Raw genomic sequence first — 23,693 nt, 5'->3', positions numbered from 1 at the left:
GGTTGTGCCACCGGCAGCTGGCTCACATGTCTGAGCGGGAGACACACATCCCCCGGGCTCAGCCAGTTGCCCTGCTGGGAGGACGACCCCAACTGCCCAGCCCCCACCCTCTGGAACCAGGCTGCACAAGGCTGTTTGCAATGCTGACATTTAATGACCAGTTCTACGGGGTGACATGGACAGGGAGGCGTGTCCGTATGGCCCGGGTGTGACACCCAGAAAGGTGCTCATCCAGAGAACCGAACCAGAGCCTCTTGGACACTGAAGGGACACGACAGGGTGGCAGGGGTGCCCCCCGGGCTGAGGTGTGGTCTCACTCAGCGGAGCCCTCCAAGCAGGTGTCGTTCAGGAGTTGGAACTCTGTCTTCCAGGGTTCAGTGTCGACAGTGAAGAAGCAGGTGATGGTCTGTGGGAACAAGCACAGGGACAGAGTAGAGGGGAAGGGACTTGCGAAGCTGGTGTCTCCAGCTCTAAAGCTGGCATCCAGCAAACCCTACCTTCTTGGGTGGGCAGGTCACTCTGCCCTGTCAGGCCTGTGATCTCCAGAGACTCCTCCCCTGACACCAGGATGTCCCGTATGACCCATGCCCCCAGTGTCCCAGCAGGGCCTCTGACCTGTCTGTCTTATCCAGGGGCGGAGTTCACCCCCTTGTCACCTGGATCAGGAGCAGCAGGGTAGGGCCTGGGGGGGAGGGCATGGGGGCTCAGCCTCCATCCGTCCAGCCCTAGGCAGGAGGACCACTCGGCCACGGACGAGCTGCCACTCCCTCACACACTCTTTCTCCCTAAGGCGGGGCGGGGCGGTGGGTGACAACCAGGAAGGGGACATCTCGCCTTCTACCCAGGGGCCTGGACCACGTGGTCAGGAACAGTCTAACTCTAGGGGGACCTGGGATGCAGCAGCAGAAATGGGACCAGTGAGTAGACAGGCCAGGGGCGTACAAGTCACCAGTGACCCCTGGGCTGGCCTGCCTGGCTGGCCTCCATGCTGCAGACGACCCCTCGGTGGACTTTGCAAAGGCGTCGTCATCACTCCCCACACCGCCTGCCCTGATGCAGTGTCCACGGCCCTGTAACCTGAGGGTGGCTGGTGTGTGTCTTACATTGTTCACGTCTGGAGTTGCTTGAAAAGGACAGTTGTCGATGTCTTCGTCAAATTTCCCGCACCTGGTTCGGGCGAACTGCAGCTCCATGGAGAACACCAGGCCTTTTTCTTCTTTCTGTTCAGACTGTGAAGTGAATGCTTTCTCTTCCCATATACACATATCCACACACACAGGCACACACACTCCTGCACACACAGGCACACACACATCCATGTTCACACATCCACACATAGACACATACATATCCATACACACAGACACACACACACACACACACATACACACATACACACACTCACACACATACACATCCACACACACAGACACACATCCACATACTCACACATACAAACACACATATACACACATGCACATACACACACACATACACGCACATATCAACACACACAGACGCAAGGACATAAGCACACAGGCACATTCACAGGGCTGGGACAATGACTTTAAGAAGCACCCTCCCTCTCACACAGTGCACTGTCTTCTTCTCCACTGCCTGGACTTCAGGCCTTGTAGCGCCCCCCTACTCTAGCCCTGCCTTTATTCCCAATACCCAGAGTCAGTCTTGCACTCCAGGCCAGAGACTGCAGGCAGAGACCCAGGGAGGGCAGGAGAGCCAGGTGGGACCCACTCCTGTCCCTGGAGGGAAGCTGGAGCCGCGTGGAGAGCACTCTGCCTTCCTTCTGTCACTCAATCCAGAGGTGCAGAGGGGGTGTCGCCCCAGCATGTCTCCTCTCCCCCAGGCACTCACGCAAAGCACAGGTACACATCCACACATGGCCACACACAGGACCCCAGAATGCTCTCGGCCTTTCTGTCTGCAGTGAGTGTGAAAATCGCACCCCTGGTCATGTTCTGCAGATTCCATTGCCATGAGAACATTTTAGGATTCAGAACATGGTCTGGGGAGAGTGTAAATCTTGCTCGATCCACGGAGGAGAAGGAGCCCAGAGCACATGGGGTCAGAGGAGAGGTCCTGAACACCCAGAGGCTCCTCAGGACACAAGGCCTCCAGCGGCTTTCCCTGCTCTCTCTCTCTCTCTGTTTTCCCTAAAGAAGCCTAGTTTAATGTGATTTCCATTATGTCGATTCTAAATCTCTAATCCAGGGTTTTCTGTCTGGCTCTTTTTTTTTTTTAAATAAATAGTTTCATCCCCTCATAGTTTATATTTTGCTTATTCTTCATAAAACAAGGTGAAAAATGACAAAACTGAAAACACACCTCCCAGAGTTTAAAAAATTCCCATTATTATTTTTTTAATAAAAACTGAAACTAACCCAATAGGCTATATTTCCCTCTGTTTTATGGTTGTCAAATGATGATTGAGATCCCTTGCTGACACCACCTCCTGACCCTAGTAACAGCTGGTGAGGCCAGCAGTGGGGAATATATGGTACCTACCAACTCCAGCCACGACCGCAGTACACGCACCACTTTGTAGGCATTCATGTCCTGGCTCCTCAGGTTGTACACGTGTAAGGCATACTCCACGACGGCAGGAAGGTAAAGCTCCAAGATATTTGTGTTTTCACTATTCTTGTCCCCTTTGCGACGCCAGCCATGAGTCACCAGGAGCCGGGGACCCAAGAGAAGCAGGAGCAGAGTCCAGGGCTGAGCCCACCTGCACCTCCGCTGTCGGCCCATCATGGCTGCTGCCCCCAGGCACCAAGGCTTCACCCTTCCCGTCTCCGGCTCCCACCTGGCCTCCCTGGGCGTGGGTCCAGTCTATCTGTTCCAGGACATACTCCTCCCATGGTCCGCCCCTCTGGTCTGACACCCTGTCCCTTCCCTCTCATGACCCTGCCTCCTCCATCCCGAGCTGATAACATTGCCTCCTGTCCAGGAGAGAGAGTGAGACCCAGGCAGGGTGGGTTGGGAAGGACCAACCGTGGAGGAAGCCCAGCCACACGCCCCCCCTCGGCATCTCAGGGGGATCAGAGGCTTATGGGGTACCCCAGACTTGGATGCCGAATCAAGGGCACAGTTGCAAGGAGTGTGAGTGGAAGGAGGTCCCTGGACGCAGCAGTTGGTGAGGGTTGGAGAGACAAGGAGGGACGGAACCTAAGAGGATGAGTGGCCTGCAGTCAGCTCTGCGGGTGACAGAGGCGGCCCGCCCAGGGGTGAAGGGTGTCCCCACCAAGAAAGCAGCAGAGGGCTGGGGTCTTTCAGGTGCAGATGTGCCCCCATCCCCGTGGCCCCCAGTGCCCTCGAGTTCTGGAACATGGGCTCCCAGGCCCCTGGGCGGGTGCCGGGGTCGGGTGGGAGCAGGGTTTGCAGGTCCTGGACCCAGGAGCTTCCCTCAGAATCCCTGAGTCTCCCTTGACATGACCCCTCAGCTCCTGGGTTCTCAGCCTGAGGCCTGGCCGGCTGACAGACACACCCTCCCTCAGAGGTGTCCCAGGTGGGGTGGCCACGACACTCAGCGGGCCCTCGCTGTCCCCTCTGTCACTGTCCCCTTTGTCCAGGGGCTGTCACCAGAGGAAGGGGAGGGGTGAAGGGGAAGCAGAGAGCGTGAAGCCCATGTGCTCAGGAGCTGAGCTGTGTCCTGGGGGATGGCGCCCTCTGGGGGCCTCATGGCCACAGCTCAGAGACACACAACTCCCTGTGAGCAGCGAGGGGCCATTTCACAGAAGAGAACCTCACTGCCTCCAGCTGGGGCACAGAGCAGCCCTGGGACCATGACACAGCACACTCTTTCCAGAGAAGACTTCAGGCCTGTGCCTCTGCAACAGACATTTAGGCTCCGTCCACAGCTACTTGAGAACTTCAGAGGGGCCCAGCACTCATGGAGGCCTGTGGACGCCCTGGACCCTGGGCCTTGTCCATCCCCAGGATCCTTACCCTGCAGGTCCGGGCAGGCCCAGAGAAGGTGCATCTTAGCCGGCTCCCAGGGGGTGGTGCCGACCTGACTGGGTAGCCCAGTTCAGAGTCCCCCGGGAGTGGTCGGGGCAGAGTCACATTGAGCAGTCAGGCACTTATGTGGGCTGGGGGCTGCGGGCTTGAGACTGGTTTCTGGGGGCATCACTGATCAGGGAGGGGTCAAACTACCATGCCTGGGGACAGAGAAAAAAGTGGGTTTCCAGAAGCTCGGCCTCCGCAGGTAGGTGGTGCCTGTGTGGGGAGAGGTGGGGCTTTGATCCTGTCAGCCTGTCCCCTTCCTGCCCCTGGCACAAACAGTCTCAGAGCTGGTGTCTTCCTAAAACTAAAAACTCATTCTCATATTTAGTCAATGCCTAAGAATTGAAAATTTTCTAATTACAGCTATTACAAGGAATCTTAGGGTGAAAATTTTTCTATACATTTTTTATTGAATTATAGTTGATTTATTATTAGTGGTGGGACAGGACTGAGCAACTAACACACGCACACAGAGGTGTATATACATTGTTGCTATTGTTGTTGTTCAGTCACTAAGTCATGTCCAACTCTTTGCAACCCCATGGAGTGCAACCAGCCAGGCTTATCTGTCCTTCACATTTGTTCAAACTCATGTCCAGTGAAGTGGTGATGCCATCCAATCATTTTATCCTCTGTTGCCCCCTTCTCGTCCTGCCTTCAATCTTCCCCAGCATCAGGGTCTTTTCCAATGAGTTGGCTCTTCGCATCAGGTGGCCAAAGTATTGGAGCTTCAGCTTCAGCATCAGTCCTTCCAATGAATATTCAGGGTTGATTTCCTTTAGGATTGGCTGGTTTGATCTCCTTACTGTCCAAGGGACTCTCAAGATTCTTCTCCAAAACCACAGTTCGAAAGCATCAGTTCTTTGGTGCTCAGCCTTCTTTATGATCCAACTCTCACATCTGTACACGACTACTGAAAAAAACCATAGCTTTGTCCATATGGAACATTTGTCAGCAAAGCAGTATCTCTGCTTTTTAGTATGCTGTCTGGATTTGTCAAAGCTCTCCTTCCAAGAAGCAAGCATCTTTTAATTTCACGGATGTGGTCATTGTCTGCAATGATTTTGGAGCCCACGAAAATAAAATCGGACACTGTTTCCACTTTTTACCCATCTATTTGCCAGAAAGTGATGGGACTAGATGCCATGATCTCAGTTTTTTGAATGTTGAATTTTAAGCCAGCTTTTTCACTCTCCTCTTTCACCCTCATCAAGAGTACTCCACTCAAAGTTATTACAAGAAAACAAATGTATTTCCCTGTGTTATGCAATGCATCTTTGTTGCTTATCTATTGTATACTGTGTACTTTGTCTGTCTTAATCCCTTACCTCCAATTTGCCCCTCCTCCTTCTTCTCTGTACTGGTAACCACTAGTTTCTTCCTGTATCAATGAATCTGCTTCTGTTTTTCATACAGATTTGTTTGAATTAATATTGGGGGTTCCGCATGTAGGCTGACACAGAGCATGTTTCTTTCTCTCTCACTTATGTCTCTCAGCGTAATATTCTCTATATCCATTGACATTGCTGCGTTAGAAGAACGGGGTCCTTTTTTATGGCTGAGAAGTATTACATGTGTATTCATACCACATTATCTTCATCCTTTGGAGCATTAGAGCTGGTGATAGATGAGGTCTCTTTTGCCCATCCCAAGGCTCAGTTGCTATGGCGGTCACAGCACTCTATCCTGTCATGAGCTGGACCAATGCCGTGGACTTTCTTCAAGGTGCCGTTTGACTAGTGATGGAAGTGGGAAATTGGTCCACAGGAAGATGCTTCTATGGATTTCTACACTTAGGGGGACAAGTCTGCGTGCGTGTCCTAACATGAGCAGGAACCTGGCTTGGCTACCCCCATGGTTCTGAGGTCCAGAAGGGACAGTGGCAGCAGCTCCCGCATGTGGAGAGCCCACTCTGTGTGGGGCTGCTGGGGGTGCCAGTCTTGTCCCCAGGGAGTGAGGGGAGGACATTGGGGTGACCCAGGTGGACAGGCTGGAGGAGGAGGGATCCGTCCTTCACTTTCATCCAGGGCTCCTGGCAACCCCCTGCCCGAGTCTTGTGCCCCACCCTCTCTTGTTAGCCTTCCCCCCAGATGACACTCAGGGGTCCTTGATAATTATGGGGCTGAAATCACTCCTGGGGTCTTCACATGGCTGTCCTGATGAGCCCATGGGAGTGTCACGGACCTGGATGTGGCTTCTTCACATCCCTCGTCACCCCTTTGTCAGAGCTCTGTAACTGGTAGCACTCGTACCTGGCTGTGTTCATGATAAAATGACCAGGCACTGATAATGTGGTGTCTTTGGATCCCCTAGCTCCCTCCTCTGTCACTGACTCCCCTGGAATTTGATTCCCAGTCCAATGCCCGGTTTTGCCAACCCCTCTCCCCCTTCGAGGCTGCTACCACGGGCGCCCTTCCCTGGCCTGTGGCCGACGACCGCTGTCATCACCTCCTTCCTTCCTCGTGTCTCTGTCATGAGGCCAGTCTGCCTGCAGCAGGGGAGGAGCACCAAGGAAATAGAAGCCCAGGGAAGCCTGTTGCCTACAGAGACAAAGCCCCCACATTCCAGGCCAGTGATTCTCAAGCAGGCCTTTTAGAATCCTTCCCAGCCACTGCAGACCACCTTCTGTAACCCACAAGCTGAGTCTGGGCCACTCATCCTCTTTGGCTCTGTCTGTCCTGGTCTCTCTGACCCTCACCTGCTGCTGTGTCCCAGGACCCTTCAGCATCCAAGTCTGGCGTACCCCAAAAGCCTCTGACCCCTGTGAAATGCCAAGGTGGGTGTGTGGCTGGAGTTTAGCAGCAGTGGACCCTCCTCCACGGTTGGTCCTTCCCAACCCACCCTGCCTGGGTCTCGCTCTCTCTCCTGGACAGGAGGCAATGTTATCAGCTTGAGATGGAGGAGGCAGGGTCACGAGAGGGAAGGGACAGCGTATCAGACCAGAGGGGTGGACCAGGGGAGAGTATGTCCTGGAGCAGATAGACTGGACCCACACCCAGGAAGGCCAGGTGGAAGCCAGAGATGGGAAGGGTGAAGCCTTGGTGCCTGGGGGCAGCAGCCATGAGGGGCCGATAGGGGAGGTGCAGGTGGGCTCAGCCCTGGACCCTGCTCCTGCTTCTCTTAGGTCCCTGGCTCCTGGGGAGTCACATCTGCGGTCCCACAGAGAAAGAGTGAAATGACGACCAGAGATTGTTGAAGAACTACCTCCCTGCCACCGTGGAGTATGTCTTGCACATGTACAACCTGATGAGCCAGGGCAGAAACGCCTACAAAGTGGTGCATGTACTGCGGTCGTGGAAGGATCCTGTAGGTACCCTCCCCTGCTGCTGGTGCATACCTGCTGTTAATGAGGGTCTGGTAGGGGTTGGGGGTGCTTAACAAGGGGTCTTGATCATCATCTGAAGCCCATAAAATAGAGGGAAATACAACCTGTTGGGGTAGTTTCAGTTTTTAGAAAAGAAATAACTTGGGAGGGTTTTAAATCTCCATCAGTCTGTTGCTGCTGCTGCTAAGTCGCTTCAGTCGTGTCTGACTCTGTGTGACCCCATAGACGGCAGCCCACCAGGCTCCCCCGTCCCTGGGATTCTCCAGGCAAGAACACTGGAGTGGGTTGCCATTTCCTCCTCCAATGCATGAAAGTGAAAAGTGAAAGTGAAGTTTCTCAGTCGTGTCCGACTCTTAGTGACCCCATGGACTGCAGCCTACAAGGCTCCTCCATCCATGGGATTTTCCAGGCAAGAGTACTGGAGTGGGGTGCCATTGCCTTCTCTGCTCCATCAGTCTACTCACATGTAAAATGTATTTTCAGTTTTCATTATATTTGAGCTTGCTTAAAGAAGAATGACCAAAATATAGACTGTAAGGGGATAAAGCTACTTACCTTTTTTTTTTTAACAGGCAGACAGAAAATATTAAAGAGATTCAGAAAAGATTTCAAGGAAATAACTTTAAGAGGTTAATTTACAAAACAGAGAGAGAGAAAAAGAAAGAGATAGAGATGTACAAATAGCAGGGTGGGGAGGAAAGCGCCTGGAGTGTCAGGAGCCAGGGCCCCTGGTTCTGAGGGGCCTCTGGGAGCTCACAGCCTCTCCTCGGAGTCCACATGCTGTGGGCTCCTTCTGGGCCTCCGTCTACATGGATCCAGTGTGATTTTTTAAATTAATGTATTTAATTGGAGGATAATTGCTTTATAATATTGTGATGGTCTTTATCATACATCAACATGAATCGGCCACAGGTATACATGTATCCCCCTCATCGTGAACCCCACCCCCACCTCCCTCCCCACCCCCTCCCTCTGGGTTGTCCCAGAGCCCCAGCTTTGGGTGCCCTGCTGCATGCAGCGAACATGCCCTGGTCATCTAATTTACATATGGTGATGTCCATGTTTCAATGATCCTGTGTGATTTATAATCATCCCAGATGGCGTTCTTCATCCTAAAACATTCTCCTAGCAATGGAATCTGTACAGAATGTAACCAGGGGTATGTGGTTTTCATGTGGGCTGCAGACAGAAATGCCAAGAACATTCTGCAGAAGGAGCACTCCCGGTCCTGTGTGTGCTTGTGTGTGCCTGAGTGTGCATTTGTGTGTGAGAGCATACTGCAGCTCCATGGGGCTCCTTCCTCGCTGTAGGACAGGTGAAAGTAGTGACAACAGGGCGCAAAAGGGAATATCCATTTCTCAGCCCAGATTTATCCAGTAAGCTGGCAGTCAAGCCCCTCCTGCAAAGACCCCTGTCCTGCCCCACTGTGTGGGTCTACCTGCCAGGTACGTAAGGGGGCAGGAGGGCTATGTCCACTTCAGTGCCTGTCCAAACCCAGGTGGACATTGGCCTGGTGTTCTCCATGGAGCTGGAGTTTGCCCGAACCAGGTGCAGGAAATTTGACGAAGGCATCGGCAACTGTCCTTTTCAAGCAACTCCAGACGTGAACAATGTAAGACACACACCAGCCACCCTCAGGTTACAGGGCCGTGGACACTGCATCAGGGCAGGCGGTGTGGGGAGTGATGACGATGGCATTCCAAAGGACACCGAGGGATCGTCTGCAGGATGGAGGCCAGCCAGGCACGCCAGCCGAGGGGTCACTGGTCACTCGTATGCCCCTGGCCTGTCTACTCACTGGTCCCATTTCTGCTGCTACATCCCAGGTCCCCCTGGGGTTAGATTGTTCCTGACCACGTGGTCTGGGTCCCTGGGTGGAAGACGAGATGTCCCCTCCCTGGTCGTCACCCACTGCCCCGCCCCGCCTTCAGGAGAAGGAGTGTGTGAGGGAGGGGCAGCATCTCCGTGGCCGAGTGGTCCTCCTGCCCAGAGCTGGACAGATGGAGGCTGAGTCCCCATGCCCTCCCAGGCCCTGCCCTGCTGCTACTGCTCCAAGTGACAAGGGGGGTGAGCCCCGCCCCTGAACAAGCCCAGGTCAGGTCAGAGGACCCGGTTGGGACACTGGGGGTATGGATCGTGTGGGACATTCTGGTGTCGGGGGGAGGAGTCCCTGGAGATCACAGGGCTGGAAGGCCAGAGTGACCCAGGTGCGTCTGGGGTCAGCAGAGAGTCCCAGGTCGGGAAGATCTAGGATGAGCTTGGGGCTGCTCCCGGGGGCCACCCGGGGTAGGTAGGTAGGGTGGGTACGGCTTTAGAGCTGGAGACACCAGCTTCCTGAGGCTGCCTCCCCACACTCTGTCTCTGTGCTTATTCCCACAGACTGACATCTGCTACTTTACGATCACCACTGACCCATGGAGAACAAAGTTTAAACTCCTGAATGACACCTGCTTGGAGGGCTCTGCTGAGTGAGACCACACCCCAGCCTGGGGGGTACCCCTGCCACCCTGTCGTGTCCCTTCAGTGTCTAAGCGGCTCTGGTTCTGTTCTCTGGATGAGTACCTGTCTGGGTGTCGCACCCAGGCCATGTGGACACGCCTCCTTGTCTATGTCACCCCGTAGAACTGGTCATTAAACGTCAGCATTGCAAGCAGCCTTGTGCAGCCTGGTTCCAGAGGGTGGGAGCTGGGCAGCTGGGGCCATCCTTCCATCAGGGCAGCTGGCTGGGCCTGGGGGTGGGTCTCTCCCCTTCACACACCTGAGCCACCACCGGTGGAACAACCTGCACAGGTGCATCTGGGCTCTGTCTCTGGCTTCAGCATCCCTGCCCCAGGGCAGCCCTTCAGAGGTAGGTTTGCTGGAGAAGTCCGTGGTTGCCTTGGGACTCTAGGTAGCAGTCGTGTGGTCCTTCTCCCCCCTTCCTTTCCTCCCTGTGTGGCCTGAGTGAGCATGCATGCTCAGTCACTTCAGTTGTGTCTAATTCTTTGTGAGCCCATGGACTGTAGCCCACCAGGCTCCTCTGTCCTTGGGATTCTCCAGGCAAGAATCCTGGAGTGGGTTGCCATGCCCTCCTTCAGGGGATCTTCCTGACCCAGGGATCGAACCTGTGTCACCCGTGGCTCCTGGCATGGCAGACAGATTCTTTCCCGCTGAGCCCCAGGGAAAGCCCTTTGCCTGCGATCACCTCTCAGGTCAGTACCTGCTCCCGTGTGTGCGGCAGGCTTTCCTGGGGAAGGGGCCAGTCTCGTGGTGTGAGAACTCTTCAGCATGTGAGTGTCCTCCACCCAGGGTTGACTGGCTTCCCAGCCTGGGGCTTGGGCAGGGCTGAAGGGAGCCCAGCTTCAGGCATCCTCACTGTTGGCAGGCATCCTCACTGTTGGCGGGCACCGCTCAGTGTGGGCACAGCTGTGTGCTTGTCCCCTGCCACCTGGTCACAGACCCCACTGGTTCTTCTCCACAACCCTCCCTGACCCCTTCTTCTGTTCCTTCCAAGGCTTTTCTTGACTCCTGGCTCTTCCATCAAAGGAAGCTTTCAGGGTCCTTTAGGCACTGTGATCCCCATCATGTTTCCAAGGAATCAACCCCACTTTTCCCCTCAAGCAGCTCCTGGGAAGGGTCTCCCTGGGGTCACTCCAGAGTGGGGAAGCTGCTGGCCCTTCATGAGCTCACCCCTTTCCTGGGGCAGTGGCAGGGCTACCAAGAGGGGTACTTGTTGCCCTAAAGGTCCAGGAGCGAGCGATGAGATTGAAAACAGAACATGAAATCTGGTGCAGTGTCAGGGGACCTGCTGCCTCTATTGGACTGAGGTGCAAAGTCCACTCGGAGTCCAGCTTTTATTTCTGATTGCAGACTACAAGGCTTTCTTTGACCTATCTTTCCTAAGACACTACATTGACATAGTTCAGATCTCCTTGTTTTTACCCTGAGCTGTTCTCTTCTGGGAAATTTTTGGGAACAGTTAGCAAGTGCGTAGGCAGTGTTCATGCCTGATGCTGACCCAGTGTTCCAAGGCCCATGCTTTCATGATCCCAATCATACTCCCTTCTGGGTTTGGCCTTGGGGTCTGTAACAAGACTATTATTCTAAGAAAAACGTGGAAAATAATCATCAACACAGTTTCTTGATATATGCTGTTTTTCCAGGTGCTATTTCTATGAAATTTCCCAAGGCTGTGAAAGTACATTATCAGAAATTCCCACTATAAGTACTGAGGGCTTCGGTGTTTCCACTTGGACGACGCTGCTGCTGTCAGCCCACGGGAGTGGGGCTGTGTCAGTGGTCCTGCCTCCGCAGGGGGCTGCAGGGCCTGGCTTTGTCTGGCCCCACTGGCCCCACTTGTCCAGAAGGGAGGGCCCCTGGGAGTGCTTGGCTTCGTGAGCCCAGGTGTGGATGGAGGGACTCATCGTGGCGGGAGGAGCTCCCTCCCTGGCCCTGTGCACCTCGCCTGGGATGGCACGACCTGGCCCCTTCCTCCGTCCGGAATCTGTGTGCTGAGGAATCATGGGAGTGGGTTTCTGGCCCAGCTGTCCCTCCCTGGGCAACAACCCCATCCCCCCAGTAGAGGCGAAGTGGCTGGGCCCCAAGCCTCACCCACAGCTCAGGCAGGCGCACCCTCTCCAGAAACAAGACTGTAGAGTGGTCTCTGCCTTCCCAGCTGCTAACCTGCTGGCCCTAGGCACCATCACCAAGGCTGACAGCGGGGTCCTGGGAGAGCCATGGAAGGAAATACAGCATCAATGGCCAATGCATTACCTCTAGATCCTGTGATTTGCTCTGTGGCCACTTTCTCATCTGCCAGGAAACATTTCAACACTTTCCTCAGCTTTCCCAGGTGTCAGGGTCCAGGCAGAGCCCTTGCTGTTGTTCAGTCGCTCAGTGTCATGTCCGAATCTTTGTCACCCCATGGACTGCAGCATGCCACTCTTCCCTGTCCTATCTCCTGGAGTTTGCTGAAACTCATGTCCACTGAGTCGGTGATGCCATCCAACCATTGCATCCTCTATTGCCCACTTCGCTTCCTGCCCTCAATCTTTCCCAGCATCAGGGTCTTTTCCAATGAGTCAGCTCTCCACATCAGGTGGCCAAAGTATTGGTACGTCAGCCTCAGCACCAGTCCTTCCAATGAATATTCGGGGTTGAATAAATAAGGATTGAACACAAAGGAACAAGCAAGTGGAGACCTTACCTCTGCAGATTCCCTGGACCTCACCCGTGGAAACAGGGGTGGGGGCAGGGCTGTCAAGTGATGGGCAAGACCAGCTGTGGGACCTCCTTGGCCTCAGTCAGCTCCCCAGGCTGCATCTCCCCTCCTGGTCCACAGACCCCCAGGGGCCTAGAGTCACCCTGGGATTTGGACTCTGGGTTCCTCTTGCTGTAGTCAGCCCCAGAAAGCAACATGTTCTGCTGGGAAATGTGCTTGTGAGTTTTTCTTTTTTTCCCCCCAAATCCTTGATGACGTATGCTGACAAGCAGTGAAATGGCTATGACAGATGAAGAGGGACAACCTTCTAGGTATGAATGAGTCACGAAGCTGAACCATCCAGCATGGAAACACAGTCAATAATGTTGTTAATACCTTTGGAGGATAACAGATGGTAACTAGAGTTATGATGGCCATCACTTTGTAACATAGAGAAATATTGCATCACTGTAAGTTCTACACTTGGAACTAACAGTGTTGTATGTCAATTACACTGTACGTTACTAAAAAAAAGAACTGAGGTGTTTCTCTCCCAAGTCCTGCAATGGCTGCAGGCTCCTCTCAGGAGCTTCAGATCCCACACTGACCAGTCTGCCCCACACAGGTGCCCACTGTGGGTTCTGCAGGAGGAGAAGTCCCAGGAGATTCACCCGGCAGTCAGGTAGGTACCCACCTGCTCCTGTGTGCTTGCTCACACTTACCTGGCTGGCCCTGACCTGCCCTCCAGGGCTGTCGTGTCCACCACTATGTTCTGGAAAGTGCTTCTTTTTCATTTGTTAATTCACTTCACCATCTCAGCCCAGTCCTATGCACAGATACACAGAGAGACAGACAGACAGATACACACACACACACACTGCAGGAGCCTCCCCTGGTTGGCATCTCCCAGTTGCCACACCTCGCAGCCCTCTCTCTCACACTGAACTGAAGTTAATCAAGGTGGCCGACAACCCAAAGAGGTGACGTTGTGTTACCTCCGACGCTGGGCCACCAAGAGCGCCATGGCTTCCAACCCGGACTTTCAGACACTCTGTCTGGGGGAAGCCGTCCGCCTCACCCAGTACACAGCGGCTGTGCAGACAGACCCTCACAGAGGACAGCAGAGACCACTTGCCCACAGCCAACACCAGCCAGTAGCCACAAGGGCAAGGCACCTCGGGAGCGGGCTCCCCAGAGCCAGGCTCACCTTCAGACCATGGCATGCCATGAGAGCCTGAGAGTGACCTCAGGAGAGGTGACACCAGCCAAACCACCCCAGACCCCTGACCCACAGACGCCACAGCGAAATAGATAAATTGCTTGAGGCACCAAGGGTAGGGTGATCAGTTATAAGGCATTAGATCATACCTCCCACTCTGTGCGAGCACACATATGAGTTGAGTACACACATACATGCACAGGCACATGCCCAAATGCAGCTTTCTCTTCCTGCACCATCACTCTCATTTCCCTGCCTCAATTCAAAAACGAAAGTAAAACACAAGTCTCCCAATCACCCAACTACCTCCCAGGTTGGATCGGGAGGGGTTAAAACTATGGCTGAAGCCATGACGCTGTGCCTTCTGCAGCCCTGGGAGGGAGCTTTCCGTGGAAATCCGTGGAAATCTGTGGACAGACATTCTCAATGCATCCTCAGGGCCTTGCAGAAACTCCCCACCTAAAGCAATGGAGAAGTGGGGCTTCCTGTTAGTTCCAAAGAGCTGTCAGTGGAAAGTAATTTGTGCCCAGACCTCGGTGAAATACGGTAACAGGTTCACATTCTCTTCCATTCATTGGGAGCAGACTGTCCCCGCTGGTAAATGCACTGACCAAGCGAAAGATGCTACCCTACCAGCACCGCATCCATAGCCTTCGCGCCTGGAGAACGCACAAAAAGCAAGCAGGCCACAAAAGGGAAGTCGAGAGGTCAGATGTGTTATTTAAGTGTTTTACAAGTATCTTCACTTCTTGAAATGCACATGAGAGCTGTAGAGTGGCTAGCTGACCATTAGATAGGACTGCATTCTTTCTTTAGCATCTGGAGTTCAAATTTCCAGGGTTTGGATGCCACAATAAAGGTGCAATAAAATGCCTGGAAGAGATAAAAAGAATAATAACTCATAAGCAAGAAAAATTCCAAAAAAAAGAAAACCAGAAGGTCCTATTTCCAGGTGTCAAGATTTGGCTTAAGGAGGGGCCAGTCATGCTCCTACAGGCCCCTGAACAGTTGACCTGATGGCTGAGGAGACAGCTTCACAACTGAGATGAGTGCCACTTGGGTTCATGTCCCTGTGATATGAGGCCATCACAGTCAGGGCTCCTTTTGCTCCAGGAGAGCAAGCATTGAAGCCCAAGATGAATTAGCCTGGAGAAATCCGCCTGTCCAGCTCTGGACTTCCCCCGCCACCACCCCACGCAGACTTCCTGCAGCCCCTGGAGACCCCATGCTGCATGGAGGGCCCAGCGGGTCCTTCCCAGGGGAGGCAGAACCACAAGAATAATTGGGGTCCTACAGGCTTTGAAAAGGGGATCAGAATCTGGCCAGGTCCCACCAGGAAAAGCTTGCAGCTGTGGAGCTGGGAGGAGACACAGGGCCTGAAGAAGGAGCAGTGCTCCCAGCTTCTGACCTGGGTGAGATCACTCTGTCCCTCTCCTCGCCTAAAATCTTTATTCAATCAGAATGAAAATATAAAGTGAGAAAACCTCCATTACATCAACGTGGCGCTCAGTAGAACTGAAGTTGTGTAAGATACAAAGAACTAAGGGGTCAGGTAGAGGGGGAGAAAGGACCAAGCAACCAGGAACCCAAACTGGCCATGGAGGAACTGAATCCAGACTGGGGGGGCGTCCAGGTTGCAGGGGATCAGGATGAGTTGAGCTGGTTCCTGGCAGTGTTGGGGAACATATTAGTTGTTCTAGTTGTTCAGTCTCTAATTTGCATCTGACCCCTTGTGACCCCATGGACTGCAGCATCCCAGGCTTCCCTGTCCTTCACTATCTCCCAGAGCTTGCTCAGACTCATGTCCATTGAGTCGGTGATGCCATCCAACCATCTCATCCTCTGTTGCCCCCTTCTCTTCCCACCTTCAATCTTTCCCAGTGTCAGGGTCTTTTCCAATAAGTTGGTTCTTCACTTCAGCCAGTCAAAGTATTGGAGTTTCAGCTTCAGCATCAGTCCTTCCAATGAATAGTCAGAATTGATTTCCTTTAGGATGGACTGGTTGGATCTCCTTGAAGTCCAAGGGACTCTCAAGAGTCTTCTGCAGCACCACAGTTTGAAAACATCAATTTTTTCGGCCTTCTTTATGGTCCAACTCTCAAATCTGTACATGACTACTGGAAAAACAATAGCTTTGACTATATGGACCTTTGTTAGCAGGGTGATGTCTCTGCTTTATAATACACTAAGTTTGTCATCACTTTTCTCCCAAGAAGAAAGCGTCTTTTAGTTTCATGGCTGTAGTCTCTGTCTGCAGTGACACTGCCCTCAAATAACTGTATAGTTTCAGAAATTCTTATATTTTATTATTAAGTAAAAATCTAAATTATGGAATAGTATACAGTGCAATTCCCTACTACACAAAACACAAATATAAAATATAAAAAAAAAAACTAGGATATATAACAATAAGTTGACAGCAGTAAATTTTCCGTAAGGGTAGTTATAGCTGATTTTGTTTTTTTCTTCTGTAGTTGATTTTCAGCTACTTAATACTTTGGAAAATTTTTAAATTTCCTTCCTTCCATGAACCAGGCCTATAACTATTTAAAATAATACCAGGTTTTAAAACCTTTCCCCAAGGAGATCAGATAGTTACCCTTTCTTCTTTTATAAGACTCAATAAAGAAAACAGATAAGCTCAAAACCTATAGGAGATCTGAAATGGGGAATCTCTAAGAGTTGCATGAGCCCTGTAAGGGCAGAGATGGGAAAGACTATCCGGAGGCTAATGAGTGATTTCAAGCAAGATAATTCAAGGTTGCTGAAGGCTGTCTCAGGACCTACCTTCTGCATTTGGGGATCCTCTTGTGCTGAACAGTTTTCAGTTTTCCCTGAAATTTTCTTGCACTGTGTCCGCTCAATTTCGACTTCAAGAAGGTAATCCAAACTATCCGTGACCTGTCCGTGAATCATTTCAAGTTAGAGATCATCAAAGAATATGTGGCATCAGTTGTCATTTCTGACAAACAAACATGTCATTGACTGCTTGGGGCAAAGGACATCTCCCCACCTCCCTCCCTCCTATAGTTTCTTTGGACAGAGTTTTGGGGTAACGCAGAAGTGGTCCTTACCTTGTTCTCTCTGTCTCTCTGTTTCTCGATCTTTTTCATTATGATATTTAATTTTAAAGCAATGACAGCTCTCACCGAGATAAAGCAAGAAAGCTATTTCCTAAAGACCATTTTCCTGGGAAAACTAATGGTTTGTTCACTGGAGCTTGGGAAAGAATCAACATTTTCAGTGAAATCCACTTAGAATATATTGCTTCCCTTTGGCAGTTTTAGTTATCTACACCTTATTCCATGTCATACACCCTCCCAAATTCCTGACTTTCCAGGCATCTCCCCTCACCACTGCCTACCCTATCCAGAGCCCACCATAGCCCTGTACTCAAGGCGGCCTCACAAAGAAACCCAGATGAGCAATGGTAAATGTCCACTCCCATGATTGAAGAATGAAAAGATGCTTGACCTTACTATTCATTAGAGAAATGCAAATCAAAACTACAATGAAGTATCACCTTGCACAGGTCAGAATAGCCATCATCAAAAAACCTACAAACAAAAATGCTAGAAAGGGTGTGGAGAAAAGGGAACCCCTCTACACTATTGGTGAGAATGTAAGTTGATACAACCACTATAGAGATTAGTATGAAGATGACTTTAAAAAACTAAGCATAGAGTTTGCATATGGCCCAGCAATCCTACTCCTGGGCATATATCCTGAGAAAACCATCATTCAAAAAGACACATGTACCCCAATGTTCCATTGCAGCACTATGTACAATAGCCAGGACATAAAAACAATCTGAAAAGGAAAACAAAGTTTATAAGACTTTAAGGAAAGAATATTTAAAGAGGATGACCAGGTTAGTTAGATTCTGTACCTGAGTGCAGAAGAATAAGAGATAATTCAGAAAATAGAGTAAATATTTTGGAAGTTCTGGAAAAGTCGCCTGGGCATTGAACAAAATGGGTGTAGGCAGAAATCTAAGTATGGTTTCATGAGTATAAAACATACTTTAAAATTTTCAGCTATGCACTAAGTGTATGAAATGACACCTGCAGGTGTGCCCACCAGGATCGATGTCTGTGGGGGATGTAAAGAAATCAGTGGTCACTTTCAAAACTACTTCCAAATGTACCCCAAGCACATTTTTCAGGACTGCTGCTGTTGCTAAGTCGCTTCAGTTGTGTCCAACTCTGTGCGACCCCATAGACGGCAGCCAACAGGCTTCTCTGTCCCTGGGATTCTCCAGGCAAGAACACTGGAGTGGGTTGCCATTTCCTTCTCCAATGCATGAAGGTGAAAAGTGAAAGTGAAGTCGCTCAGTCGCGTCCGACTCTTAGCGACCCCATGGACTGCAGCCTACCAGGCTCCTCCGTCCATGGGATTTTCCAGGCAAGAGTACTGGAGTGGGGTGCCATTGCCTTCTCCATTTCCAGGACTGGATATCAAGTTTCCCAGTGCTGTTGGCATTTGGGGCTGTTGGCATTTGAATTTCTTGGCTGTGGGGGCCATGCTATGCCTGAGGCGTGATGACCCACATTCCTGGACTCCGTTCCTCAAATCTCAGTAGCAGCCTCTTCAGTGGTGATGACCAGAAACATCTCAGGCTATGGCCAAAAATGCCCCGAAGAGCAAAAATCTATGCCCAACTGAGAATGAGTGCTTTGTATTTGAGTAAATTTCCAAGTGAAAATTACCAAAAAAACAGACTTCCCTAAATCATCCTCAACAACCACTGACCAACCCCCAGCCCCACCTTCACCCCCGATTGCCCAGGAAAGGGAGGCAAATGAGGGTCCAGCTGTGGATTCAGCCACTCACTCCTGCCATGGCCAGGGCTCTCTGACTCCCCTGGCCTCTTGTGACACCGTGCCCTCCTGGCTGGCTGCACCGTTGTATCTTTGGCCCAGCTGGCATCATTCAGAAGCAGTAGCATTGGTGGATTAAGAGTAGACAGCCTGGGTTTAAATCTTGGCTCTTCTCTTAGTATCTGTGTGACCCTGGCAGGTTTCTAAACGTCTCTGTGCCTGTTTTCCTCCTCTGTGAACTGGAGCTGGTAGCTACCCGTTTTTTCTTTAAGGGCCAGAGAGAAAATATTCCAGGCTTTGCAGCACGGACACAGCCCAGACAGCATTCAAAACGTGTGCCTGGCAGTGTCCTAATAAAATTGTATTTATGGACATACGTTTCAGTGTAATATAATTTTCATATGTCACAAAATAGTCTCCTTTTGTTTCTTATATTCATTCATGTCTCATGGGATGTACTAAGAAGGGCCATGGGCCAGATTTGGCTACAGGCTGTGAGTGACAACTGCTGATAAATATCTTTGTAGTTTTAACTTAAGTCATTCAGTGGAATAGAGCAATTTTCCATTTATAGGGCCTGTGGGCATTTTGTTACGTTTTATCTGAATTGTCACCCAGTATTTTTCTTTTAGCTTTTGTTTGGGGATGGTGTATTCTTCCTTACTCCTTTCTTCAATATGTTTTCAAGTGAACTTAAAACACCTCTCTCCTAGCCTCTTTTTTAACCTGTTTCCACTTGATTCTTTTGTATCCTTATCTGAATTCTAGAGCTGACAGTGAACTAAGAAATAAAATGGACATTCATGAAAAGAACCAGCGAACAGTATGAAATGATATATAAGTCTTGAGATATGTGGGTCTTTGGTTTATTTTATTATTAAATGGTGGTTTAGCCACTAAGCTGTGTCTGACTCTTTGCGACCCTATGGAATGTAGCCCGCCAGGCTCCTCTGTCCATGGGATTCTCCAGACAAGTATACTGGAGTGGGTTGCCATGCCCTCCTGCAGGGCATCTTCCCGACCTAGGGATCCAACCTTGGCCTCTTGCATTGCAGGAGGATTCTTTACTGACTGAGCTACCAGAGAAGCCCAAGAGATTAAATATCAGCCTATAAAGCAGAGCCATCTATTTCTGTTTATATAAACAGAGAGCACAGATTAAGAAAAATGGACTAGTCCCAGGAAAGGCAGGAACTTCATTAAGAACAGGTATTAAGTCTGAGCCCCCAGGGATGTGGGGTTTTAATTCAGCCACCCGTTGGGGAACGCACTTCCTGGCCCAGGTGTTGCTTCCTAAAAACACGAAGCACATAACTGGGGCTACAGAGAGGACCAGAGGGAGCCCAGGGCTGCAGCCTGTGCAGATGGACAGGGTGCCAGGTGTCCCCACCTCTTAGGGGGTGAGGACACAGTGAAACTTCTGCCCACGTAAGGAAGCTGGAAAGGGAGGCAGGTTGGCAGTGGCTGGAAGGTGGGTAGAACAGTTTGGAGGGAAGATGGGCTGAGTGGAGGAGAGGTGTGGGTCAGGCCAGCATCATCCACAGTACATCACCTTCTGCCCACCGTGACTACTGCTTCCTGCACCCCAACAACCCCACCTTGGGCTCCTGCATAGACAGCAGGACAACACTCTTTCTCAGGAAACACAGTGCTGGTTCCTCTAAGACACAGTCCACATTCCAACCTCCAGCTGCTCTAAGAGCATCCTTTATGGCATTATTTTATTGTTTGTTTATTTATTTAGCTGTACCACGTCTTGGTTGTGATATGTGAAATCTAGCACCCTGACCAGGATATGAACCCAGGTTCCCTGCAGTGGGAGTATGGAGTCTTAGCCACTGGACCACGAGGGAAGTCCCTGGTATTATTTTAAATCCAAGAGACAACACAGAGACACATCTTGCCTTTATCATCATGCTTCCTAAATTTCCTTTCATGAGATCCATTTCCTGCTCTACTCTGTCTTTCACAGCACTGATATTTAAATTTTTATTGATTTTTTAATTGGAGTATAATTGCTTTGCAATGTTGTGTTAGGTTCTGCTGTACAACAAGATGCACAACAGCATGAACTGGCTATATGTACACATATATCCCCTCCCTCTTGGATCTCCCTCTCATGCCCCCATCCCACCCCCTAGGTCATCACAGAGCACCGAGCTGAGTTCCCTGTGCTATACAGCACCTTCCCACTAGCTATCTATGTTACACATGGCAGTGTGTGTATATATCAGTGCTACTCTCTCAATTTGTCCCACCCTCTCCTTCCCTCTCTCTGTCCACAAGTGCATTCTCGACGTCTGTGTCTCTATTCCTGCCCTGCAAATAGGTTCATCGGTATTATTTTCCTTGAAATCTACAGCACTGATATTTTGAAGTGGTCTTAGAGAATGCCCCATAATATACTTGTGTGTGTGCTCAGCCAGTTCAGTTGTGTCTGACTCTTTGCAACACCATAGACTGTAGCCCGCCAGGCTCCTCTGTCCATGGGGATGCTCCAGGCAAGAATACTGGAACGGGTTGCCATGCCCTCCTCCAGGGGATCTTCCTGACCCAGGGATTGAACCCACATCTCTTACGTCTCCTGCATTGGCAGAGGGGTTCTTTACCATGGACACCACCTGGGAAGCAGCACCTGTAACATGGACTTGTCTAATTGTCCCTCACGAGCACCCTCACATTTGGGGCAGAACACAGTATACAAGTGATGCCACGTCCTTGCACTGATGTCCCATCAGAGGCACGTAGTATCAGTTTGTCCAGCGTGTTCTGGTTGTAATTAATTAACAAGCAATCCCTGTAGCTATGGCCCCTTCCCTTTACTTCTCTCCATCCTGGGTGGCAGATCCATTGCTGATCTTTGCCTGAGTTTGTTATTACCATGGTGGTTGCAAAAGGTGATTTTCTAGTTTCCTATTCTTTCACATTTCTAAGTAGGCAGAAGAGGAAGCTTCCCTTCAGCCCTGATTCCTACTTACAATGAAAGCTGGGTGTGGAGTTTGTTTGCTTGTTCACTGTGTTATAACGCATCCCCTTCAACACTCAGGTGGATGATATCTGCTCACACCATCCCAAACGTGGCCCCTTTAAGAGCCCCTCTGTGCTCTTACCTGTTTTCTGATGTGACTATAACTACTTTTAAGTTATTTGAATGGATATATTATGTTTTACCCCAGAATTATAAAAGAGAAAACTTAATTAACTTTCTTCCCCAAACCCCTAAAGTTTATAAATTTTGGCTCCAGGTACCTCTCAGCTGCTCTCAGCTGACAATGGCCCTCCCACAAAGGTGGGCACAGGGACAAAGGGTGGGAAGCGAGAGCCACTAACCTGCTCCTGGGACCTCAGAACGTTCATCACCTTGTAGACATACGTGTCCTTGCTGGCCTTGTTGTACTCCTTCATGGCAAACCACAGCGCCTGCTGCACGTACACATAGGAGGCTGGGATGTCTTGGAATTCCCTCGTCACCTTCTTCGAATCCCAGGCTTGGACACCTCTGGACACGAGGGCCGCCACGGTCATCCAGAGCAGCAGGCCAGGGCAGATCCTGGCCATGGCTCCTCAAATGGGTGTTCAGGCCGAGTCCCTCCTGTCCTGCCAAGGCTTAGTGGGCCCTGCTGCCTCCACACCAGCCCCTCCCAGTGCTGCTGCAGGTGGAAAGTGGAGAACAACTGTTAAAATCATCTGCCCCCAAAAAAGCCACCTGCGAGACATGTAATTCAGTCCATTTGCCCAGCACGGATGCTTCCTTTTTGGAAGGACACACACCTCTGTGTACACATACACACACACACCCCTGATCTTCCTAATGGCTGCCTATTTGTGCTGGGACCTGTCTGCTGAGTGGGGGTGAGTCTCTCCAGCCCGTGGAAGGCCCTGCACATTGTGTCCCCATCTCTCCGAGCCCCGTGGAGATATCCTTTACACTCAGGAGGCAAGAGTCCCAGGACTGAGCGTCTGCTTTAGCCCAGGGCTGTCTGGCTCAGTCTCGCCCACATGTACGAGGGATGGCATGCCACTTGTGAAATGCCTTTGCTTTAGAGGAATCCCTCCAGCCAACAATGACCCATAGGACGTAGCTCTCGAGGCCGAAGCAGAGGTTCGGGTGTCGGGGGCAGACCAGGAGCCTGCAGCCTGAGCCAAAGCTGAATCCATGGCGGGGGGGGGGGGTGCGTTTGCCCAGAGAAGTAAGGACCGAGTGTCCGGGCTGAACAGAGGATGTGGTGTCTAAACCAAGAGACTCCTGGGGCCTAGGTATAGACACCCAGCACCAAATACTCCCAGGGTCTTAGTTCAGCTGCCCATCTGGGGTTGCCACGTGCCCCCTGCCAGGAATCACCAACCAAACCTGTGCCTCCCAGAGACTGACCTGTGGGGAGGCTGACGCACACAGATACAGGGTGCCTACCCTCCCGGCCGGCGGTAACCTATCCCTTCCTGCCCTGGCTCTGCTCCACGGCAGCTTCAGTGTGACGCACGAGGGGCAGGGGTGACTCTCCTGCTCCATGTGCCTGGGCACATGGGCGGCCACCCGGGGCCGTCTCCTGCCCACCAGGGCTACCCCCAGACCCACCTGAGCACCAAGTCCCTTTCCACAATGCTGTGGCCAAGCCCTGAGCTGGCCACCGGCCTCAGGCAGCTTCTCCCCCTCCCCAGGACCTGAGCACGGTGGCTCCCGCCTGTGGCCAGCTCGTTTCCAGCCCACTCAGTTCACAGCCATGTGCCTGCTCGGGGTGTCTGTCAGGGCCAAGGTCGAATGCTTCTGTCCCCAGCTGCCCTCCCTGCCAGTGGTCACCTCTGTGGCCCCTTTGTGACCTAAGCCCTGCCCCACTGATGCGGCCCAAGTGACCAGCCCCTCTGACGAGGGACCCTCTGCCTTCAAGCCCATGGACTCACTGGGGAGCCCACAGCATCTGCCGCCAGTACTGAGTTCCCATCCTGTCCCAAGCCTCTGGACTTTCTAAATCTCTGTGCTTTGGATGGGCAGCTGGAAGTGAAGCCACCTTCAGCGAGTCTCTGTCGGGGTCTCATTGTGGGACCCCTTGGTCTTAGAGGCAGGAGGAGGCGCCAAACAGCCAGGCTCAGGGGCCCTGGGCCTCCTCGCTCAGGAGGGGAGCCCAGGGCTAG

The 23,693-nt window shown here is 51.6% G+C and overlaps 2 protein-coding genes and 1 pseudogene across 5 annotated transcripts; 1 reads left to right on the top strand and 2 right to left on the bottom strand.

Moving 5' to 3' along the window:
• Positions 1–132: 132 nt before the first annotated feature.
• LOC133259212 (cystatin-9) lies at positions 133–2,889 on the bottom strand. 2 transcript variants are annotated; one of them, XM_061436425.1, is made up of 4 exons: positions 2,524–2,882; positions 1,104–1,229; positions 835–889; positions 319–406 (listed from the first exon to the last, which is right to left on the bottom strand). In XM_061436425.1, exons 1-3 carry the CDS (start codon positions 2,767–2,769, stop codon positions 863–865), a joined length of 399 nt encoding a protein of 132 aa, XP_061292409.1. In that variant the 5' UTR covers positions 2,770–2,882; the 3' UTR covers positions 319–406; positions 835–862. The 2 variants fall into 2 exon arrangements, with proteins under 2 accessions (XP_061292408.1, XP_061292409.1); XM_061436424.1 differs by lacking the exon at positions 835–889 and having other exon boundaries at positions 133–406; positions 2,524–2,889.
• Positions 2,890–5,684: 2,795 nt separating this feature from the next.
• On the top strand, positions 5,685–9,968 carry LOC133258776 (cystatin-9-like; annotated as a pseudogene).
• A 4,477-nt stretch (positions 9,969–14,445) lies between these two features.
• On the bottom strand, positions 14,446–23,359 carry LOC133259211 (cystatin-13-like). Of its 3 annotated transcripts, none has more exons than XM_061436420.1 (4): positions 23,140–23,357; positions 21,894–22,213; positions 16,531–16,644; positions 14,446–14,616 (listed from the first exon to the last, which is right to left on the bottom strand). In XM_061436420.1, the coding sequence occupies exons 2-4, from the start codon at positions 22,119–22,121 to the stop codon at positions 14,533–14,535; spliced, it is 426 nt and encodes a 141-aa protein (XP_061292404.1). In that variant the 5' UTR covers positions 22,122–22,213; positions 23,140–23,357; the 3' UTR covers positions 14,446–14,532. The 3 variants fall into 3 exon arrangements, with proteins under 3 accessions (XP_061292404.1, XP_061292406.1, XP_061292407.1); XM_061436422.1 differs by having other exon boundaries at positions 21,894–22,210; XM_061436423.1 differs by lacking the exon at positions 14,446–14,616 and adding an exon at positions 15,147–15,860 and having other exon boundaries at positions 23,140–23,359.
• Positions 23,360–23,693: the final 334 nt, after the last annotated feature.

Source organism: Bos javanicus, chromosome 13 (genome assembly GCF_032452875.1).
Source record: "Bos javanicus breed banteng chromosome 13, ARS-OSU_banteng_1.0, whole genome shotgun sequence".
NCBI lineage: Eukaryota > Metazoa > Chordata > Mammalia > Artiodactyla > Bovidae > Bos > Bos javanicus.
The sequence above is the reverse complement of the archived record's forward strand: the minus strand, read 5'-3'. Positions and strand labels throughout refer to the sequence as shown.